Here is a 22021-nt window from a genome sequence, read left to right on the forward strand (position 1 = left end):
AATGGTCATCAAGACGTCGTTCTTTCGACTAAAATGACTACCTCTTACAATATTTACTTTTAACCTGTATTTATGACTATAAACTTATACTTTTTCTGTTTAGTTTCATAAATTTCAGTTCATTATGAAACCATAGCCACTTGAATCACTCAAAACGGATTTAAAACGAAGAAGTTATGGGTAAAACAAGATTTGATAATTTTGCTTGTTGTAGCTACGTGAAATTTGTAACAAATCTATACAAATCATAACTTAAATAACTTATATTGTATTATACATGTATTCTAACATATATTATGTAATCTTGGGATACCATAGACACGAATACAATGTTTTGACATATCATGTCGACCCATCTATATATATATTTCGGAACAACCATAGACACTCTATATGTAGTAATGCTTGAGTTAGCTATACAAGGTTGAGGTTAATTTCAAGATAATATATATACTTTAAGTTGTGATCTAGCCTGAGACTTGTATACACTGGGTCGTGGATTGATTCGAGATAATATATATTAATTTATTTATGTACATCTAACTGTGGACAACTAGTTGTAGATTACTAACGTTGGACTGCTAACTTAACAAACTTAAATCGTTAAAACGTAATAAAAAATGTTGTGAATATATTTTGATCATACTTTGATATATATGTATACATTTGTTTTAGGTTCGTGAATCAACCCGTGGCCAAGTCTTACTTCCCGACGAAGTAAAAAAATCTGTGAAAGTGAGTTATAGTCCCACTTTTAAAATCTATTATTTTTGGGATGAGAATACATGCAGTTTTATAAACGTTTTACAAAATAGACACAAGTGATCAAAATTACATTCTATGTTGAATTATCGAACCGAATATGCCCCTTTTTAGCTTGGTAGCCTAAGAATTGGTGTTTATGATAATTGCCACCAATTGACGCGAATCCTAAAGATAGATCTATTTGGCCCAACAAGCCTCATCCGAGTTACAGATGCTTTAGTACTTCGATTTATCATGTCCGATGTGAGTCCCGGAATTATGGGGATATTCTATATGCATCCTGTTAAGGTCGGTTACCAGGTGTTCATCATATGAATGATTTTTATGCAGATTACATGTTATTGAGAAATGGAAATAAAAATCTTGTGCTCTATTATTACGATTTGATAAATATATAGGCTACACCTATAACTCACCAACATTTTTGTTGACGTTTAAAGCATGTTTATTCTCAAGTGATTATTAAGAGCTTCCGCTGTTGCATGCTAATTTATGGACAAGAATTGGAGTCAGCATGCTTGTATAATATTGTTTAAAAAAAACTGCATTCGAAGACTTATATTGTTGTATAATATTATTGTAAACCATTATGTAATGATCGTGTGAAAACGCTATATTTCAGATTATCATTTTTGATAATCGTCGTAATATTTTAAAGGTTATGGTTTGTTTTAAAATCGAATGCAGTCTTTAAAAAACGTCTCATATAGAGGTCAAAACCTCGCAATGAAATCAATTAATATGGAACGTTTATAATCAATATGAACGGAACATTTCATATTACTTGTGAACTTATAAGTGGTATCAGGAGCAAACGTTGTGAGCGATCAGAATCAAAGAGTGATAGAGTGAAATGTTGAAAGAACACAGCCACTTTCATATGACTTATGTGCCCAAGTTTGATGGGGATTATGATCACTGGAGCTTGTTGATGGAGAATCTTCTTCAATCAAAAGAATTCTGGACGGTGATCGAAGAAGGGTATACACAACCAAAGGATGTAACGAAATTGAAAGAGGCTCAATGTATCAATGTAGAAGCATTGAAGCTTAAGGATCTCAAGGCTCGAAACTATCTGTTTCAGTCGATAGACAAACACATTCTCAAGACAATCACTGAGAAAGAGACGGCCACACAGATATGGGACGCGATGAAGATGAAATATACAGGAAATGCTCGGGTTAAACGAGCTCAATTGCTAAGGTTGAGAAGAGATTTCGAGATGCTGGAGATGAAGTATGGTGAGACTATCACCTCCTATTTTGGACGCATCATGGTAACAATAAATGACATGCGCAATTGCGGGGAGGACATGTCTGACGTAAAGATCGTTGAGAAGATCCTTAGAACTTTGACAGATAACTTTATTCCTGGCGTATGTTCTATAGAAGAATCTAAGGATTTAGATGAGCATTCAGTTGATGAACTACAAAGTTCTATGTTGGTTCATGAGCAGAAGCTTTCAAAGCGAGTATCCGAAGATCAAGTTTTAAAGGTAGAACAAGATCATTCTGGAGGCTATGAGCGAGGTTGTGGTAGAAACTCATACACAAGAGGTCGAGGACGAGGTCGTGGTCGTTCTCAGGTTGACAAAGTTACCATCGAATGTTATAGGTGTCACAAGATAGGACACTTTCAATACGAGTGTCCATCTGGGGAATGTGTTGCAAATTACACCGAGTATGATGAAAATGAAGAACTGTTGCTTATGGTCTCGGCGGATATCAAGAAAAATGTGACGACCCGAAAATTTCTGACCAAATTTAAACTTAATCTTATTATGATTTCGACACGATAAGCAAAGTCCGTTAAACTGAATCTCAAAATTTTTGAACTGTTTCATGAAATCATTTAACCTTTGACTGTGCCCGACGATTCATGAACAATTGTGTAATTAAATATGTAGTGTGTGTGTGTATATATATATATATATATATATATATATATATATATATATATATATATATATATATATATATATATAACATTTTGAATTAATAAGGTATACTTTGAACAATTGGAATTAAAAATGTAAAATAATAATTAGAATAATTAAGTTACTATTAAAATGAATATATATAAATGTATATATGATATTATTATGAATCTATATATGATGTCTATTAATAACTAGTAATATATTGTAATATATATAAAATATATAAATATTAAATATTCAAATATGTTAAATATATAAAATAAGTGTTATATAATTAATAATATGTAAGGTTAAAATATTAAATGTAATTACAAGTTAAAAATATAATTGTTATGTTATTATTATTATTATTCTTATTCTTATTATTGTTATTAATATTAATAAAATTATTTGTATTACTAATATTATTATAACATATAATATACAAATATGAAGTTGATACATTTAATTTGTTATTGTATTATTATTATTATTATTATTATTATTATTATTATTATTATTATTATTATTATTATTATTATTATTATTATTATTCATATTATTGTTATTAATATCATTATTATAATTAACAGTAAAATTATGATATTAGTTATTATATGGATAATATTATTGTTATTACTAAAAATTCTCTTTCTTATTTGAATTAATTATCATCATTACTTTTAATACTTTTATCATTAATTTTATTATTACTAGTGTAATTATTAATTCTATTATTATTATCCTTAGTATTTTAAATATTAATATGTATATGTATCATTATTATTAATATTTAATATGTATTATTATTATTATTCTTTAATATTAATTATATATATAATATAAAAGCAGATGAGGAATCGTATTCTGTTTTAGATCAACATCTGTAACGACCCTGGATTTTCCAACTTATATTATTAATATTTATTATTAATACTTGCGTTTTAATAAATGTATTCTTATACATTTTACTTGTCACCGTAATTGACTTTCCATGTCCCGACTTGTCTTTTCGACACGTGCTTTTCTCGAATAATATTTCGAATATTATTTATGTTCATAATTAATTATTATTAATTATTTCTAATTAACTAATGTAAGTAGTTAATTACTTGAGCTTGTTACTAATTGGTTACATACTTATACATAGGCCTTTATTATTGGACTTGGGCTATCAAAGCCCACCCTACATTTCTTAATGGACTAATTGTGAGCCCATCATTATGCTAGTGATTCATTAAGACTAAACAAGGATTATTTAGTTTAGTGAGGAGACAAATGTTTCAAGCATGCATGATCACTTTCCCATGCATTTAACCTTATACACCTTCCTTGCAATCACCACTCTCCCACACATGAAAGCACCATGTTGACTACCCCCTTTTGGAGGCCTAAACCGTTGACCATTAGCAAGGGGAGGGAGATCCATTTTCATTTTTTTTTGTTACTTATATGATAGTTTATACCTCATTCCACACACATCATACTTACACTTTCTTTTCTCTCAATTTTCTCTCAAATTTGTAAGTAACAACTTTATTTTTTTCTTTCTTCTTTTTCCTTTAAAAATCACCAACTATCATCATCAATTTACTTGTGTGTGTTTGTTGTTAAAGATCTAGCTTTATAGTTTGTATCTTCATGAATCTTGCTTCTTCCATCCTTTGTTTGATGAGAAGTCAAGAACAAGGATCTAAGCTTGTTAGTTTATGGTTCTACACTTGAAATATTATAAAGATCGAAAGTTCATAAACTTTAAGATCTTACTTGTTTTCATGTTTTGTAAACTTAAGGTTTATTTTCTTAAGATCCAAGTTTTGGCTTGAATCTTCTTAAGTATGAAACAAACATGAACTTGTTACTTGTAACTTTAGTTGATTACTTTATTTTTTTTGTTTTAAATTCATGATTGTATAATATTGGTCAAGTATTACTAGTTAAACTTGATATCATTTTTCTTGAAACTAAAGTTTAAACTTTGTAAGTTCAAGAACATGGAAGTTAAACTTTCTAGTTATAACTTCATACACTTATGTTGGATCTAAGTTTCTATAGCTTATAGTCTTCCAATTTTGTCTAAAACAAAAGCTTATAAGCTTATATACATTTTACAAGATAAAAATCTAAGTTTCATAACTTATGGTTTTATTAAAGTAAAGATCCAAGTTTCATAACTTAGGGTTTAACTTAAGAACACTAGATCTAGACTTTCTAGTCTAGGATCTTCAAGATCTAACTAAGATCTAAGTTCTAAAACTTAAGTTCTTGTTCATTTAGTTTACATTCAAGTTTATAGCTTAATATTACTATTAGAACTCATGTATGTGTCGGATCTAAGATCTTGATGTAACTTTGGTTCATCAAACTTCTTACAAACCTTAAATGAGTTGTGCTATTTATCTTAGACATACACTAGTGTCATGATGGTCAAAACTTGGTAAATATGATGCAAACACATCAACGAGTTGTACATTTGAAGCTACAAGCATCAAGGATGAGAACCGTGATGAATATCAAGCACCAAGAATCCACCGGAGTACTTTTCTTACTGATTTTTGGATCTGATCAGGCTCCTAGTCTACTGGAAATGTTTATTTCCAGTTAGTTCTGTTTGAGTAGATGATTTTCCGTTTAGGCCTCGACTTAATCCGATTTACGGTTTAGGATTTATAGCCTTCCGAAAGTCACTACGCCCTTTTAACGTTGTGTTGAAATTTCTGACCTACTCGCACTTAAACCGTTGCCACGGTCAAATGAAGAAGAGTTTGCTTTTAAAAATTGGTCAGTGGTTAAAGGACTCATATACGGAGCCATGGCCACTAGTCTCACCTCATTTCAGTTTGTATAGAGGTCGTTCCGGCTGAACGAAGTCAGCCTTTGTTTCGATCTCTATTCTTGATTGAAAACTTACTTTACTTTTTACTTATGTTGTTGATGATGATGATACTTAAGTCCTAATTTACATACTTTTTAACCTTTGGGAACGATTTACTGACTTAGTAACTTTTGACTTAGGTTGAGGATCTTTTGGACCAACTGCTTGCTTACTTATCTCGTACCGACTTTACTACTTTTTCACTGTGAGTTATAGCATCCCTTTTTACTTTAACTATTTTGGGAACTGAGAATACATGCGCTTTTTACGTTTTACATACTAGGCACGAGTACTTAAGATTTATATATGTGTGGGTTATACAACGGCATAAACTTTCCCCTTAGCTCGGTAACGTTTAGTCATTGGTCTTTGAACCGGGTAACGCGAATCTTAGATATGGATCCATAGGGTTTGACATCCCCACTCGGGCTAGTAGCGCTAGCATTTAACGGGTGTTTAATACTTCATAAACTTACGCACTCGCTAAGTGTACTTTTAGGTGGTGATATTACGTTAAGTTAATTACCAAGTGCCCACGATTGAGCATATACTTTTCATACTGTTTTGAAATACTGAAATCTCGTGGCCTACCTTACATTACTGTTACATTTAAACTATAGCTCACCAACATTCGTGTTAACGTTTTTAAGCATGCTTTCTCAGGTGCTTAGAGGTTTGATGCTTCTGCTTTAGTAATCTTGCCGTGTAGACTCCCACTGCTTTTGTTAGAGATGTCTCTGCATGAAACGTTTACCTTGCATTCACAAACTATGTTACTTTTGAAACAATGAAATTGTAATGACCTTTGGGTCTCGTACTTATGTAAATTGCTTCTATTCGTAGAAGCCTACTATCGTTGTAAAACTTTTGATGTTGGTTATGACGTCACCCTTTTTATGAAAGCAAACTTATTTTAAAACAGCATATAGTGTTTGACCTTGTAATGATCCTGTTGTTGATGATCCGTACACGTTAATTTTGTACGTGGCGTCACATTTGGCATCAGATCATTGGTTGTAGGGAATTAGGTTGCATTAGTGAGTCTAGACCAGACTGAGTAGGATTCACTAATAGGACTAATCTACAACTTGCTAGTTTACTTGTTTATGCGGAACTTGCTGCATACTGCTGCTTACTTTTACTGCTATATGTCATATACTGCTACTTGTTTTCACTACTGCATGATACTATCTGCTTTCGATTGCATGATACCTCCGTAGGATTTGTTATTATTGACATGCTACTTACTGCTATAGATGATCAAGACTGTCGTAGTTACTTTGCCTAATAAGTGCATGCTATATGACTTACTGACATGGAAAAAGTTATTTTTCCTTGTTCAGATGTCGGATATCTCGCCCATCATCATTGACTTGGACAGCGACTCAGATTCATCCGTCACCTCGCCTGCTACTGTTGCCGACTCACAGATCCCATCATCGCTACCCTCCAGTGACTCTGGCGATTCATCCTCTGGGGACAGTAGCCACGCAACTGACCTGATGATCATCTCCAATGAAGACGGGGACCCAGAGGAGATTCCAGCTCCACCTAGTCCAGGACTCCCGGAGCCACAACACCATTCTGGTGGTGCTGTGATTCCTAGGGGAAATGAGGACGGTCCTTTCCGTAATGAGCGAGGACATTGGGTCAGACGCCTTGTTGATGGACCTGTCGTACCGATCCCGCCTAGCACATACCGACTGATGACCACCGGTCGAGCAGATCCACCCTCAGATGATTCAGAAGACTCATCATCCGATGAATTCAGCGAGGAGGATTCTGATGAGGATTCTGACGAGGACCCTGATGAGACGCCCGTGCAGCCGGCCTCTACCCCGCCGAAGAAGCGGTATCGTTTCGATGGTACTATTATTCCAGGGGTTAACGGAGGTAGACCGTTCGTGGACACACGCGGACAGTTGGTTAGGGTTACCGCCCGTAAGCGAGTTGTGCCTTACCCTGCCGATCCATTTGTGCGTAAGGCTTCCCGTTACGCACCGTCTACTTCTGGTGCTGGACCGTCTGCACCACCAGCTCCACCAGCATCATCTGCACCACCAGCTCCACCTGTACCATCTGCACCGCCTGCCCCACCAGCATCCCCAGTCATCGAGGAACTGACGAGGGAAGTGCATATCCTCCGTGCTCGGGTAACTGACCTCGAGGACCAGGTGTCCCACATAATGGACATCCTTTACCCACCATCACCATAGGGCTATTGTATTAGATTTCATTATGTAATCTCATTTGTAGTTTCATGTTTTACTCATGTATTGTATGAACCTTATGCGGATGTATGCAACTTTCTTATTTAATGAATGGAACTTAGTGTTGTTTAATTTCTTTACGGTGTTCTATTTACGTTACTATATGATGATTTTGTGGTATCTGTATCTAGTTACATTACTTAATTAACATGCGATGCGTTGATTCCAGGTTGGTTACCATATACCGTATTACTATTTATTGAATGCTAGATTTTGACTTAAGTCGAAATTTCTGTTTCGAAGATCAATGGCAAATGGAAGATCAACTCCCATCACAGCACATATTGAGGCGATGATAACTGAACGAGTAGCCGCAGCAATTGCGAATGTCAACCCCCAAGCTCCACCTGTTAACCAGAACAATCATAACGGTGCACCTATAAGGAATTTCAAAGCTGCAAGCCCCACAATTTTAGTGGTACTGAGGGGCCGGTTGGACTGACGAGGTGGTTTGAGAAATTGGAAGCTGTGTTCCGTGTGAGCAACTGCTCAGAAATGAACAAAACTAAGTATGCCTCCTGTACACTCTCGAACGGCGCTTTAACCTGGTGGAACACACTTGCTCAGGCAAAGGGTATTGACGAGGCTTATGCTACACCATGGGAGGAATTTAAGGGGGCTATGATCGAGGAGTACTGCCCCAGAACGGAGATTCAGAAAATGGAAGCTGAGTTTTGGGAGTTGAAGGTTGTGGGAACCAATCTTGATGGCTATAACCGAAGGTACCTGGAATTAGCTCTGATGTGCCCCACGATGGTTACCCCAGAATTTAAGCGAATGGAACGGTATTTATGGGGACTTCCCAAGTCCATTGATGTTGTAGCGTGGGGGTACGGAAATACTATTATTTTTTACTACGAAATACGTTACAAATTACACAAGTTTTAATTATTTATTTACAGATGGGATATACCTAAACCTTGCTACAACACTATAGGCAGTGTACCTAATCGTAGAGTAGTATAGTTTTTAGTAAGTCCGGTTCGTTCCACAGGGAGATGACTTATTTCACACTATATTTTAAATAACTATATTTGTACAAAATATATATAATAATATATAATAATATATAAAAAGGGGGTTTACCGTTTAATGACCGGTTTGTCGATTTTAAAACTTTAGTCGCAGTTAAAACCTAATGTAAAATATTAAAAATAAATACAACTTAATTTAAAACGTAAAGTAAATAACGATAATGAAATTGCGATAAATAAAAGTGCGAGAAAATTAAAAAGCACGATAATTAAAAGTGAAATTAAATACAATGATAATAAATAAAAGTGCGATAATTAAAAGTGCAATTAAATATGAAAATAAAAGAATTATGCTTATTTAAACTTCCGTAAACATGATGTTTGACGTGTTGATTTTAGTTTTATGCCCATGGGTTAATTGTCATTTGTCCTGGATTATTTAATATGTTCGTCTGGTTTTTGTCCATAACAGTCCATCAGTCATAAATATAAAGTGCGAGTGTCCTCGTCAAATTATCCTTATACCCGAAGTCAAATATTCCAACTAATTGGGGACTTAAACTGTAACAAGGTCTTAATACTTTGTTTAATAATTACACCAGGATATCGACTGCGTGTAACCCAAGGTTTTAATACTTTGTTATTAATTATGCCAAGTATCCTTGTACATAATTTCACCCCTGTTTTAATAATTCCATAGACTATTAATCCATTCCCGTGTCCGGTTAAATGAACGATTATTCGTACATATAAATATCCCGCCCATCGTGTCCGATCGAGTGTATATGGTTATTTATAGGTATGTCCAATTGTAAATCTTTATATTAAAATTAACAAACTATCATTTAGTTAAACAGATATAAAGCCCATTAATAGCCCATAGTCTAATTTCCACAAGTGTCGTTCTTTTGTCCAAACCCCAATTATGGTACAAAATCCAATTACCCAATCTTTAATATTTAGCCCAACATCATGATTACTTCGGCTCAAATAAGCATAATAATAACTTAGTTACGAAACATTAATTTAAAAAGGAGAACATAACTTACATTGATTATTTATCGCGTAGTGTTACACGGATAGAGTTCCGACTTTAAAACCCATAAAATAACCTTTGCATAACCCAAAACTAATCTAATATAAAACTATATTATACTATATATATATATATATATATATATATATATATATATATATATATATATATATATATATATATATATATATATATATATATATATATATATATATATATATATATATATATATATATATATATTATTATTATTACAGAGGAGTATTATTTAGTTTTTTTGTGTAAAACTCGGCAGAAGCTCGTTGAATTTATAGGAAATTTTGATCCTGGTGTGCTCCGCGATCGTGGAGGTTTAAGCCTTCAGAGCTCCGCGAGTGCGGAGGTCCAAAATCCAGCTCACAAATTTTTGGCCATTTGCTTGTCGACGTTTTATTTAAATATATATAATATATAAATAATTTATATAATTATTTAAATATTATATTATATTCTTGTGCATAGTTGACTCATAATTTTTAGTCCGTTGCGTCGGGCGTTGATAGTTGGCTCAGATCCCGGTTCCGGATTTCCGAACGTCCTTTCGTATAATTTAATATCTTGTACTTTGCGTTCCGCAACTTGTACTCTTGTCATTTTTAGATGTTTCTCATCAATAAATTGAACCACTTGGATTGTATCTTGTACATTTGAGCATTTTGGACGTTTGCATCTTCAAATCTTCGTTTTTGCCTTTTGTTTTCGCACTTATTTAATATAAACGATTACAACTTAAAATAAGACAATTACAACTAAATAATTTACATATTGGGAGGATATTGCTACAAAATATATGTTCATTTGGAACACTATCAAATATCCCCACACTTGAACGTTGCTTGTCCTCAAGCAATACATAACTTGAAATTAAAATCATACTTCACTCGAATCACTTTTTTTATTCTCACACTTTATACATCAGTGATTTTGATACGGCGGTATAAACAATGATAGTAACGATGTGGTTTACAGTCCCACATCACTATGAAAATTTAGATCCTTTAAGGAAATTGGATCTTTATGAAAATATTTGATCTTTTAAAAATTCATTCTAGCTTTTACCCTAGATAAGTTTTCTGATTTGACCCATCATCGGTGTTGCAAAATATATTTGTGGATCAATATTTTGGCTAAAAACTTTTAGGTTCGTGTAATCCACTGCTATCCCTGTATCGAAAAGCACACATCCAGTTTACTTGTTTCGTATATTACCTTTCGGCAAACTACCGTCCGGTTGTAAAGGAAAGCAATGAACAAGAAACTGTTAAGGCAATGTCTAATGACATGCAGATGTTCATGGTCTAAAACGTGTCGGATGCAGTTACTATCCTTTGTAGGAGCAATAGTAAAGATCACCCAATGATTTTTTGGTCTGGCACAAGGTCCTGTCTCTGACCATGCTATGCAACCACCGTTCTTACGGTTGACACCCGATTTGGTTCAGATGACCTAATGAATTCCAGGTGAATTTCTAGGATTTTACGTTCAATGGTAATGAATACATTGAAAATAGGTTTTCAGAAAACAAATCGGTTTTAATTTTGATCAAAATATTTTCTCGTTCAGGCTCGAGTTTAGATATCATCGAATTCCATGAGTTTGTAATTCTCAATCTTTAAGGTCAATCTCAAAGATTGAGTAATATCAGGCTTAAAAGCTGATTTTTAATCTTTAAGGAGATTATCCTTTCTGGAGGTCTGATTCATTAGTCTTATAAGCTAATTTGCACGACGCCCTCCCCATTTTATGAGACAGATCCTCTCATGGTTAGGATAAGTCTGACCACATGGCGACCCTGTTTGATGCTGAGGTCCTTGGATTTCCAGTCGATTTTAGAGATGACTTTTCTAGATTTTTCGTCAACCTACAGCTGGTCTGGACGACAACTTCTTGACCTAAATCAAGAAGCGCGTGTCTTTTTCGGAAGACTTTACTTCCTTGTAATGATGGAATTGATTCATCTTGTAGATCCATCTATTCTTTCAAAAGTATTACAATAAATTGGGTAAAACAGTTAATTTAGTCCAAAACAGAAGCACCTGCAATAACTTTACAGAAATATGTGATAGATAGTTTTTAATTGAATAACTTGGTACATTCTCCCCACACTTGGCTTTTTTCATACGTCTTTTTATATCTTAATAAATAAATTCAAGCGATTTAGTTGTTTCTCAATTTATGCCCTTTCCGAGATAACGATAATTTCGGTATTAACACCTAGTTTTCATCGTTCATAAATATGTATAAACATCATTTTGAATTCATTTAGTTGAAATTTTTTTTAAATTTTCACAAAATTTAGAAAATAAACCAAGTATAAACTCGAGAGAATTTATAACCCTTCCCCACACTTGAGATCATGAAATGTCCTCATTTGCATGAAATCAGACTATTATTATAAATTCATGAGGGTGATTAGTGTAGAAAAGTGATTAAGAATACCCAGTTTGTAATTTCAAAGCTCGTCGAATGATAGATGGTGCACCTCATCGTTCATTCCTTCTTGTTTTATCACACATGTTTTTCTTCAAAAACGGTTTCTTTTCTGAACTGTTATCTAATATTTGAAAATGCGTCTTTTACCCTAACTCATCATGCATTTTTATTAACGAGTTATGCACTAACCCGAACCCCTAATTTAACGTTAAGTGGGGTTAGACTTCCCCACACTTAGCTGACGACATGTGAAGTCGGTAGAATAAGTTCCACGAATTAAAATAGTGAGTTAGTTATTTACATCTCAGGTGGTATAAAATATATCAATGGGTTTAAAGTTTAGACCCACCCTATCATCACTACTTAATTCTTTTTTATGTGTAGCTTTTAGTAAATGGATATGTCTCTTTTCTGGTTCTTGGTCAAATGGATCGTTATATACTGACATACATACTATAGGGTGGACAATTTCTAACATTTCCTTCCGTTCATTCTCAGGATCAAAGGTTTCACCTCTATTACCCAATTGGGTGAAATCCGAGGTGTCATTATCTATTACAGCTCGTAGTTCATCTTCGATGGATGACTCGTCTATTGAGAATATTGGGTTGGAAGGTTGTGGAATGGTGAATTTCGGGATCGAAGTAGATTCTTCTTCATTAACGGTACTTATCGGTCCCACTACTTTGGTCTCGGGGGTAAAATTTTCAACGTTATCGTTTTCCCAAGAGTACCAATTTGTCACCCTTACTTCTTCTTCTTCATCCATTGATGGATTTATGATTTTGTCGGTAGAGGCTAATGTGTCGATATGTTGTGAAATGGTAAAACTAAATAAAAAGTATCATCGGGATAATTGGTGATTTCGGAGCTCTCGAATTCATCAAAATTCGATGATATGAAATTTTCTTGCACAATACTCCTCAGATCAACAGGTGTGTAATCTGATAGGGTTTCAGCTTGCCGATTTACAAACTCTTTCATTTGTTCATTTTGAGCATCGAGTTCTTCGAGTTTGATTTTCATATTGTCTAAAAGATTTTTAGACACATAATATTCCTCATCTTCTGGTTGTTGAGTTTGGATATATTCTTGGGAATAATCCCAATTTGAATTGTATTCTTCATAATTATTCCATTCAGGTTCCATGGGTGCGTAATTTTCCATAGGAACATAATAATAACATTCCCATGTTGAATGATAATCTCCACAGATTTCACAACCAGTTATTGTTTCGTCATTCGTGATCCAAGATTGACCGAACGAATTGTCATCAACACCCGTTTGAGAGTATTGATTAAATTGATTTCGGATGTCATAAAGAGTTTCAAAAATATTCTCGAGATTTTCCATAATGCGCTTATTACCAAATTTTAGCTACAATGTGGTGCATTTACTAATTATCCTATTAGTTATAAACTAAAAATTATATAAGTTATCAAATTAATAGACTTTTCTGCTTTTGCCCATGTTTCGAATAGCCAATAGATGTAGCAGGGAGCCAGAACCCTTTAAATTGGAAGCTCACAACTCAGCCACTAACAAATCCAACTATTACTACGAAGCAGAAAATTTGGATGTCTATCAATTTAACCGCTTAAAATAATTTTTCGTTTGGAATTTTAGAGAAGAAATAGAAAATCTATGTCCTAAAAACCAGCGTGTCGAGAAATAAGAAAGAAAAAGAGTGCGCGTAGAAAAACGTCGAAAAATAAAAATGAGAAAGAAAAATGTCGAAACTTAAAAGTCTAAAAACTATATCTAAAAAGTTGCGCCTAAAGGTATTAAAGCTTAAAGGAATTCTATATCCAAAACGGCAATAACTTAATTAGGCACTAAAATCTAAAAACTGCGTTGCAAAATTCTAAAGCGCCTAAATTTTAATATAAAGAAAAAGCACTTAAGGGCTTTTACGGCAAAGCCTAAAAATCTAGAAATAAAAATAAGCTACGGTAAAATACTAGAACTTAAAACTAGCTACGAACGATAAAAATACAAATTTTACGATTAAACGATTAAAAAGTTACAATTTATAAAAAGAAGCTAAAAATGAAAAATTTATTTATTTTTATAAAAATATTATTTTTATATTTATTTAGTAAAAGTATTAATTTTTATATATATTAAAACTAATTAAAACTAATTATAACTAATTAATTAAAAAAATTAAACTAAATTATAATAATAATGTAATTAGGGTTTATAATAAATAATAATAATTAATACTCCGTAATTAATGCTGAATTAGGTTGATCAGGCGTGTCAGGCCAAACTCCGCGAGTGCGGATCCTAGCTGGCAACAAAATCCGCGAGTCGCGGAGGGTGAAAATTCGTTTGACAGGTTTATTTTTATTTTTTTTAAATTTTATATTGTTTTTCTAAAAATATATTTATACAAATATATATTAAAATTATAGCGTTTCGCCGAGTCCCCGGCAGCGGCGCCAAAAACTTGATGTTGTAGCGTGGGGGTACGAAAATACTATTATTTTTTACTACGAAATACGTTACAAATTACACAAGTTTTAATTATTTATTTACAGATGGGATATACCTAAAACTTGCTACAACACTATAGGCAGTGTACCTAATCGTAGAGTAGTCTAGTTTTTAGTAAGTCCGGTTCGTTCCACAGGGAGATGACTTATTTCACACTATATTTTAAATAACTATATTTGTACAAAATATATATAATAATATATAATAATTTATAATAATATATAAAAAGGGAGATTACCGTTTAATGACCAGTTTGTCGATTTTAAAACTTTAGTCGCAGTTAAAACCTAATGTAAAATATTAAAAATAAATACAACTTAATTTAAAACGTAAAGTAAATAACGATAATGAAATTGCGATAAATAAAAGTGCGAGAAAATTAAAAAGTACGATAATTAAAAGTGCAATTAAATACAATGACAATAAATAAAAGTGCGATAATTAAAAGTGCAATTAAATATGAAAATAAAAGAATTATGCTTATTTAAACTTCCGTAATCATGATGTTTGACGTGTTGATTTTAGTTTTATGCCCATGGGTTAATTGTCCTTTGTCCTGGATTATTTAATATGTCCGTCTGGTTTTTGTCCATAACAGTCCATCAGTCATAAATATAAAGTGCGAGTGTCCTCGTCAAATTATCCTTATACCCGAAGTCAAATATTCCAACTAATTGGGGACTTAAACTGTAACAAGATCTTAATACTTTGTTTAATAATTACACCAGGATATCGACTGCGTGTAACCCAAGATTTTAATACTTTGTTATTAATTATGCCAAGTGTCTTTGTACATAATTTCACCCCTGTTTTAATAATTCCATAGACTATTAATCCATTCCCGTGTCCGGTTAAATGAACGATTATTCGTACATATAAATATCCCGCCCATCGTGTCCGATCGAGTGTATATGGTTATTTATAGGTATGTCCAAATGTAAATCTTTATATTAAAATTAACAAACTATCATTTAGTTAAACAAATATAAAGTCCATTAATAGCCCATAGTCTAATTTCCACAAGTGTCGTTCTTTTGTCCAAACCCCAATTATGGTACAAAATCCAATTACCCAATCTTTAATATTTAGCCCAACATCATGATTACTTCGGCTCAAATAAGCATAATAATAACTTAGTTACGAAACATTAATTTAAAAAGGAGAACATAACTTACATTGATTATTTATCGCGTAGTGTTACACGGACAGAGTTCCGACTTTAAAACCCGTAAAATAACCTTTGCATAACCCAAAACTAATCTAATATAAAACTATATTATACTATATATATAATATATATATATATATATATATATATATATATATATATATATATATATATATATATATATATATATATATATATATTATTACAGAGGAGTATTATTTTTTTTTTGTGTGTAAAACTCGACAGAAGCTCGTTGAATTTATAGGAAATTTTGATCCTGGTGTGCTCCGCGATCGTGGAGGTTTAAGCCTTCAGAGCTCCACGAGTGCGGAGGTCCGAAATCTAGCTCACAAATTTTTGGCCATTTGCTTGTCGACGTTTTATTTAAATATATATAATATATAAATAATTTATATAATTATTTATATATTATATTATATTCTTGTGCATAGTTGACTCATAATTTTTAGTCCGTTGCGTCGGGCGTTGGTAGTTGGCTCAGGTCCCGGTTCTGGATTTCCGAACGTCCTTTCGTATAATTTAATATCTTGTACTTTGCGTTCCGCAACTTGTACTCTTGTCATTTTTTGACGTTTCTCATCAATAAATTGAACCACTTGGATTGTATCTTGTACACTTGAGCATTTTGGACGTTTGCATCTTCAAATCTTCATTTTTGCCTTTTGTTTTCGCACTTATTTAATATAAACGATTACAACTTAAAATAAGACAATTACAACTAAATAATTTACATATTGGGAGGATATTGCTACAAAATATATGTTCATTTGGAGCACTATCATCCATTCAGGGAAATGTCACCTCTTCAAAACCAGTTGATGTCCCGAAAGCTATGTGCATGGCGCACACCCTGATGAACCAAATTACCAGCAAAGAACCAGAAAAGGGGAAATCCAAATCGGGAGCTAGTAATGAGAAACGTAAGTGGGACAGTAACAAGGGAAGGGTCTTTGATCAAAATCCAGCTAAGAGGCATGAAAGTTTCAAGGGAAACAATGACGGGAGGAACCCCAACCCGAACCCTAGCTCAAACCCTAACTACAAGGGTAGTCTCCCGCAGTGCAAGAGATGCTACAAGAATCATACCGGGTACTGTAACGTGGTCTGTGAAAAGTGTAAAAGGACTGGGCATATTGGCAAAGACTGCAAGATCACTACCCCAACTGTGAAGACATACCCTACTGAACCAAGGAAGTGCTATGAGTGTGGACAACAGGGCCACTTCAGGAATGAATGTTCCAACAAGAGAAATGATGGTGGGCCAGCGCATGGAAGAGTGATAATGCTAAAAAAACATATATTTCATAGCATTATCCTTCAAGAAAGACAAGATTTTGGTTGCAATTGTTCTATTTACAAGTGATATTCGTTTAAATGACAAAAGGTGAAGACAAAAGACAGATTCGACGATTTGAAGACGCAAATGACCAAAATGCTAAAAAATACAAAATACAATCCAAGTGGTTCAATTTATTGATGAGAAACGTCTAAAACTTACAAGAGTACAAGACGCAAAATGCAAAGTACAAGATATTAAATTGTACGCAAGGACGTTCGAAAATCCGGAACCGGGACATGAACCAACTATCAACGCGCGACGCAACGGACCTAAAATCACAAGTCAACAATGCACAAGAATATAATATAATATATAATTAATTATATAAAATTATATATATTATATTATATATTAAATAAATACGCGCAGCCCACGTTTTGGAATCATTGTGTGCAGGAAAATTCTGCCATGCTATCGCATGGCCATCCTGCCTAAGGGTGTGTTTGGGTAACGAGCTTGTTGGAGCTTATGAGAGCTTATAGGAGCTTGAGCTTATGATTTTAATAAGCTCCAAGTCATAAGTTTCGTTTGGTAGAGAAAAAAAATAGAGCTTATGAAAATCATAAGCTCTGAAAAAATAAGCTACCTTTGGTAGCTTATGAAAATAAGTAGAGCTTATGAACTGGAAAATAAGCTCCAGCTAGTTTACCAAATACTTATAAAAAATAATAAGCTCCAGCTACCAGCTTAAAAAATAAGCTCCAGCTCTAGCTCTATCTCATAAGCTCCAGCTCCAGCTAAAAGCTCCAGCTCCAGCTCCAGCTACTTTCATCCAAACACACCCTAAATCCCATGCAATCGCATGGCTTACTGTAGCAGGTCAGGTCCTATAAATTAAAGCATTTGGTCGATGAATTTTTACAATATTTATCCATCTATCATCATACTCTCAATTTATATTTATATTTTAATTTTAATTTTAATTTTAATTTTAAGTTAATAATAATAAGGTTATAGTGGCGAATGTTTTAAGTTTGTAAGTCGAAACTCTGTCAGTGTAACGCTACGCTATTATTAATCATTGTAAGTTATGTTCAACCTTTTTAAATTAATGTCTTGTAGCTAAATTATTATTATGCTTATTTAAGCCAAAGTAATCATGATGTTGGACTAAATATTAAAGACGGGGTTATTGGGTTTTGGACCATAATTGGGATTTGGATAAAAGACCGACACTTGTTGAAATTGGACTATGGGCTATTAATGGGCTTTATATTTGTTTAACTGAATGATAGTTCGTTAATTTAATATAGAGATTTACAATTTGAGGTAATTATAAATAACCACATACACTCGATCGGACATGATGGGCGGATATTTATAAATACTAATAATCGTTCATTTAACCGGACATGGGGATGGATTAATAGTCAATGGACTCATTAAAATAGGGGTGGATTACATATAAGGACACTTGGTGTAATTGTTAATAAAGTATTAAAACCTTGGGTTACACGCAGTCGATATCCTGGTGTAATCATTAACAATGTATTAAAACCTTATTACAGTTTAAGTCCCCAATTAGTTGGAATATTTGACTTCGGGTATAAGGATAATTTGACGAGGACACTCGCACTTTATATTTGTGACTGATGGACTGTTATGGACAAAAACCAGATGGACATATCGAATAATCCAGGACAAAGGACAATTAACCCATGGTAATAAATTAAAATCAACACGTCGAACATCATGATTACGGAAGTTTAAATAAACATAATTCCTTTATTTTATATCTCATCGCATTTTTATTTACTGTCATTTTATTTATTGCACTTTTAATTATCGTACTTTAAATTAATGAAATTTTAATTATCGCACTTTTATTTATCGTCATTTACTTTATGCTTTAAATTAAGTTGTATTTATATTTAATATTTTACATTAGGTTTTAATTGCGACTTAAGACATAAAATTGACAAACCGGTCATTAAACGATAAAGCCCCCTTTTTATAATAATAATAATACTACTTTTATATATATATATATATATATATATATATATATATATATATATATATATATATATATTACACAAATATAGTTTTTAAAAATATAGCGTTGCTAGCTCCCTGCAGAATGAACCGGACTTACTAAAAACTACACTACTGTACAATTAGGTACACTGCCTATAGTGTTGTAGCAAGGTTTAGGTATATCCACTCTATAAATAAAAAAAATAACTTGTGTAAAATTGTATCGTATTTAATAGTATTTCGTAGTAAAAATATAACTATTTCGTATACACCTTGCATAACATCAAGTATTTTTGGCGCCGCTGCCGGGGAACACTTAACGCCGAAGCGAAACGCTTTAAAATTTTTTTTTTATTAAGTTTAATTTCTTTTTGTAAAAATACATTTTAAATATTAAAAATTCAAAAAGAAAAGAATATATATATATATATATATATATATATATATATATATATATATATATATATCTATTTAAGTGTGTAAAAAGAAAATATATTTTATAAAGTATAAAAGTATTTTTCTTTAGTTTTAAAAAAAATTTTGTTATAAATATTACTTACATAAATTTAGTAAAGAATATAAAGTAAAAAGTAAAAAAAAAAAAAAAGTTGAACCTGCGAATTTTTGGCCTCCATTTAATCTGAACCTGCAGCTCATGAGATCGCATGAGAAGCAAGGTATAAACCCATGCGACCGCATGAGGTCTTCTGACACGCCAGACCTGGTACGCCATAATTACGATTTAGGTTTTTAATTAATTATTATTATTACTACTTAACCTAATTAGGGTTTAATTTAATATAATTAGTTTTAAGTTTTAATTAAATTTTGTATTTTTAAGTTTTAATTAGTTTTATTAATATATAAAGCTAATATTTTAATAAAATACTTTATATAAAAATAATATAAAAATTGTATTTTTAAAACTTTAAGTTTTATTTTTATATTTCGTATCATTTTAATCGTTCAAGCGTAATTTTGTATATTTTTCGTACGTAATTAGTTTTAAGGTTAGTTTTTGCCGTAGTTTATTTTTATTTCTAGATTTTTAGGCTTTGACGTAAAATCCCTTAAGTGCTTTTTCTTTACACTAAGATTTAGGTGCTTTAGAATTTTGCGACGCCGTTTTAAAATTTTAAGTACTAATTAAGTTATTGCAGTTTTGGATATAGAATTCCTTTAAGTTTTAATACCTTTAGACGCAACTTTTAATTCTTAGTTTTAAGGCTTTTAAGTTTCGACGCTGCATTTTATTATTTTTCGACGCTTATTTTTCGACCTTTTATTTTTCGAAGTTTTACGACGCACTCTTTTTCTTTCTTATTTCTCGACGCTCTAGTTTTTAGGACATAGAATTTTCTTTATCTTCTTTAAACTTCGACGAAAAATTATTTTAATTGGTTAAATTGATAGACATCCAAAATTTTCTGATTCGTAGTAATAGTTGAATTTGTTAGTGGCGAGTTGTGGGCTTCCGATTTAAAGGGTCCTGGCTACCTGTTGCATCTTTTGGCTATTTGAAACGTGGGCAAAATCAGAAAAGTCTATTAATTTGATAGCTTATATAATTTTTATCTTTTATAACTAATAGGATATTCAGTGAATGCACCGAGCAAAACGTTCACCACCTTTCATACGTCCACCACCTGTAACTCGATCAAGACATCTAGCCAATATTGTCGTCGTTGATTTTTCTTTAGAATCGTCATCTAGTCGACCAAGTACTCCAATTCAAATTTCCGATAATCCATTTTTTGAACCCGACCTCACAATTGAGAACCCGGAGGATATTCAAGGACAATTCAGAGATCCTGAACCACTAATCATTCCTCCTGAACCACAAATTACTCATCCAGAGATTGTCGAGGAAGAAACCATTAAGTCAGAATCCTCTAGTGATTCAGATTCAACAAATTCAATCATGGAAAATCTGGAACATCTAAGTATGGAAGACCGAATGAGGGCTAAACGCACTAGCCAAGGTCACACAATTACTCAACCAGACATTAATGCACCAGATTATGAAATCAAAGGACAAATCCTACATATGGTAACTAATCAATGCCAATTTAGTGGTGCGCCGAAGGAAGATCCAAACGAACATCTTCGTACCTTTAATAGGATCTGTACTCTATTCAAAATTAGAGAAGTTGAGGATGAACAGATCTATCTCATGTTATTTCCCTGGACTTTAAAGGGAGAAGCCAAAGATTTGTTAGATCATTACCTGAAGGGGCGATTGATACATGGGATGTCTTAGTTGAAAATTTTCTTAAACAATTTTTTCCGGCATCTAAAGCCGTGAGACTTCAAGGAGAAATTGTTACGTTCACACAAAAGCCAAATGAAACTCTATATGAAGCGTGGACAAGATTTGGAAAGTTGTTCAGAGGATGTCCTCAGCATGGTTTAGACACTTATCAAATAGTACAAATATTCTACCAAGGATGCGACATTACTACACGAAAAGACATCGATACAGCAGCTGATGGTTCCATTATGAAGAAAACCGCAACTGAAGCTTACAAAATTATTAATAACACTGCTTCCCACTCACATGAGTGGCATCAAGAAAAAGACATCGTTAGATCATCTAAAGCGGCTAGAGCCGATTCTAGCCATGACTTTGTATTCCTTTTCGCAAAGATAGATGCTTTTGAGAGACGAATGGAAAATATGACTAAAGATATTCACGCAATATGAATTA

General features: G+C 32.8%; 1 protein-coding gene and 1 non-coding gene across 2 annotated transcripts; one reads left to right on the plus strand and one right to left on the minus strand.

Annotated features, from left to right (window-relative positions):
* Window positions 1-1645: 1645 nt before the first annotated feature.
* On the plus strand, window positions 1646-3890 carry LOC139889204 (uncharacterized). The gene is made up of 2 exons (XM_071872168.1): window positions 1646-2500; window positions 3834-3890. Exons 1-2 carry the CDS (start codon window positions 1646-1648, stop codon window positions 3888-3890), a joined length of 912 nt encoding a protein of 303 aa, XP_071728269.1.
* A 17728-nt stretch (window positions 3891-21618) lies between these two features.
* Window positions 21619-21725, minus strand: LOC139895128 (small nucleolar RNA R71). Its single transcript, XR_011775594.1, has one exon. It is a non-coding gene; the product is annotated as a small nucleolar RNA R71 (small nucleolar RNA).
* Between the last annotated feature and the right edge of the window lie 296 nt (window positions 21726-22021).

Source organism: Rutidosis leptorrhynchoides, chromosome 2 (assembly GCF_046630445.1).
Source record: "Rutidosis leptorrhynchoides isolate AG116_Rl617_1_P2 chromosome 2, CSIRO_AGI_Rlap_v1, whole genome shotgun sequence".
Lineage (NCBI taxonomy): Eukaryota > Viridiplantae > Streptophyta > Magnoliopsida > Asterales > Asteraceae > Rutidosis > Rutidosis leptorrhynchoides.

Coding starts and splice junctions, on each gene's coding strand:
- LOC139889204 (XM_071872168.1), top strand. CDS start 1,646: ATGACTTATGTGCCCAAGTTTGATGGGGATTATGATCACTGGAGCTTG. Junction 2,501..3,833: donor CGGCGGATATCAAGAAAAAT/GTGACGACCCGA, acceptor ACTTATACATAG/GCCTTTATTATTGGACTTGG.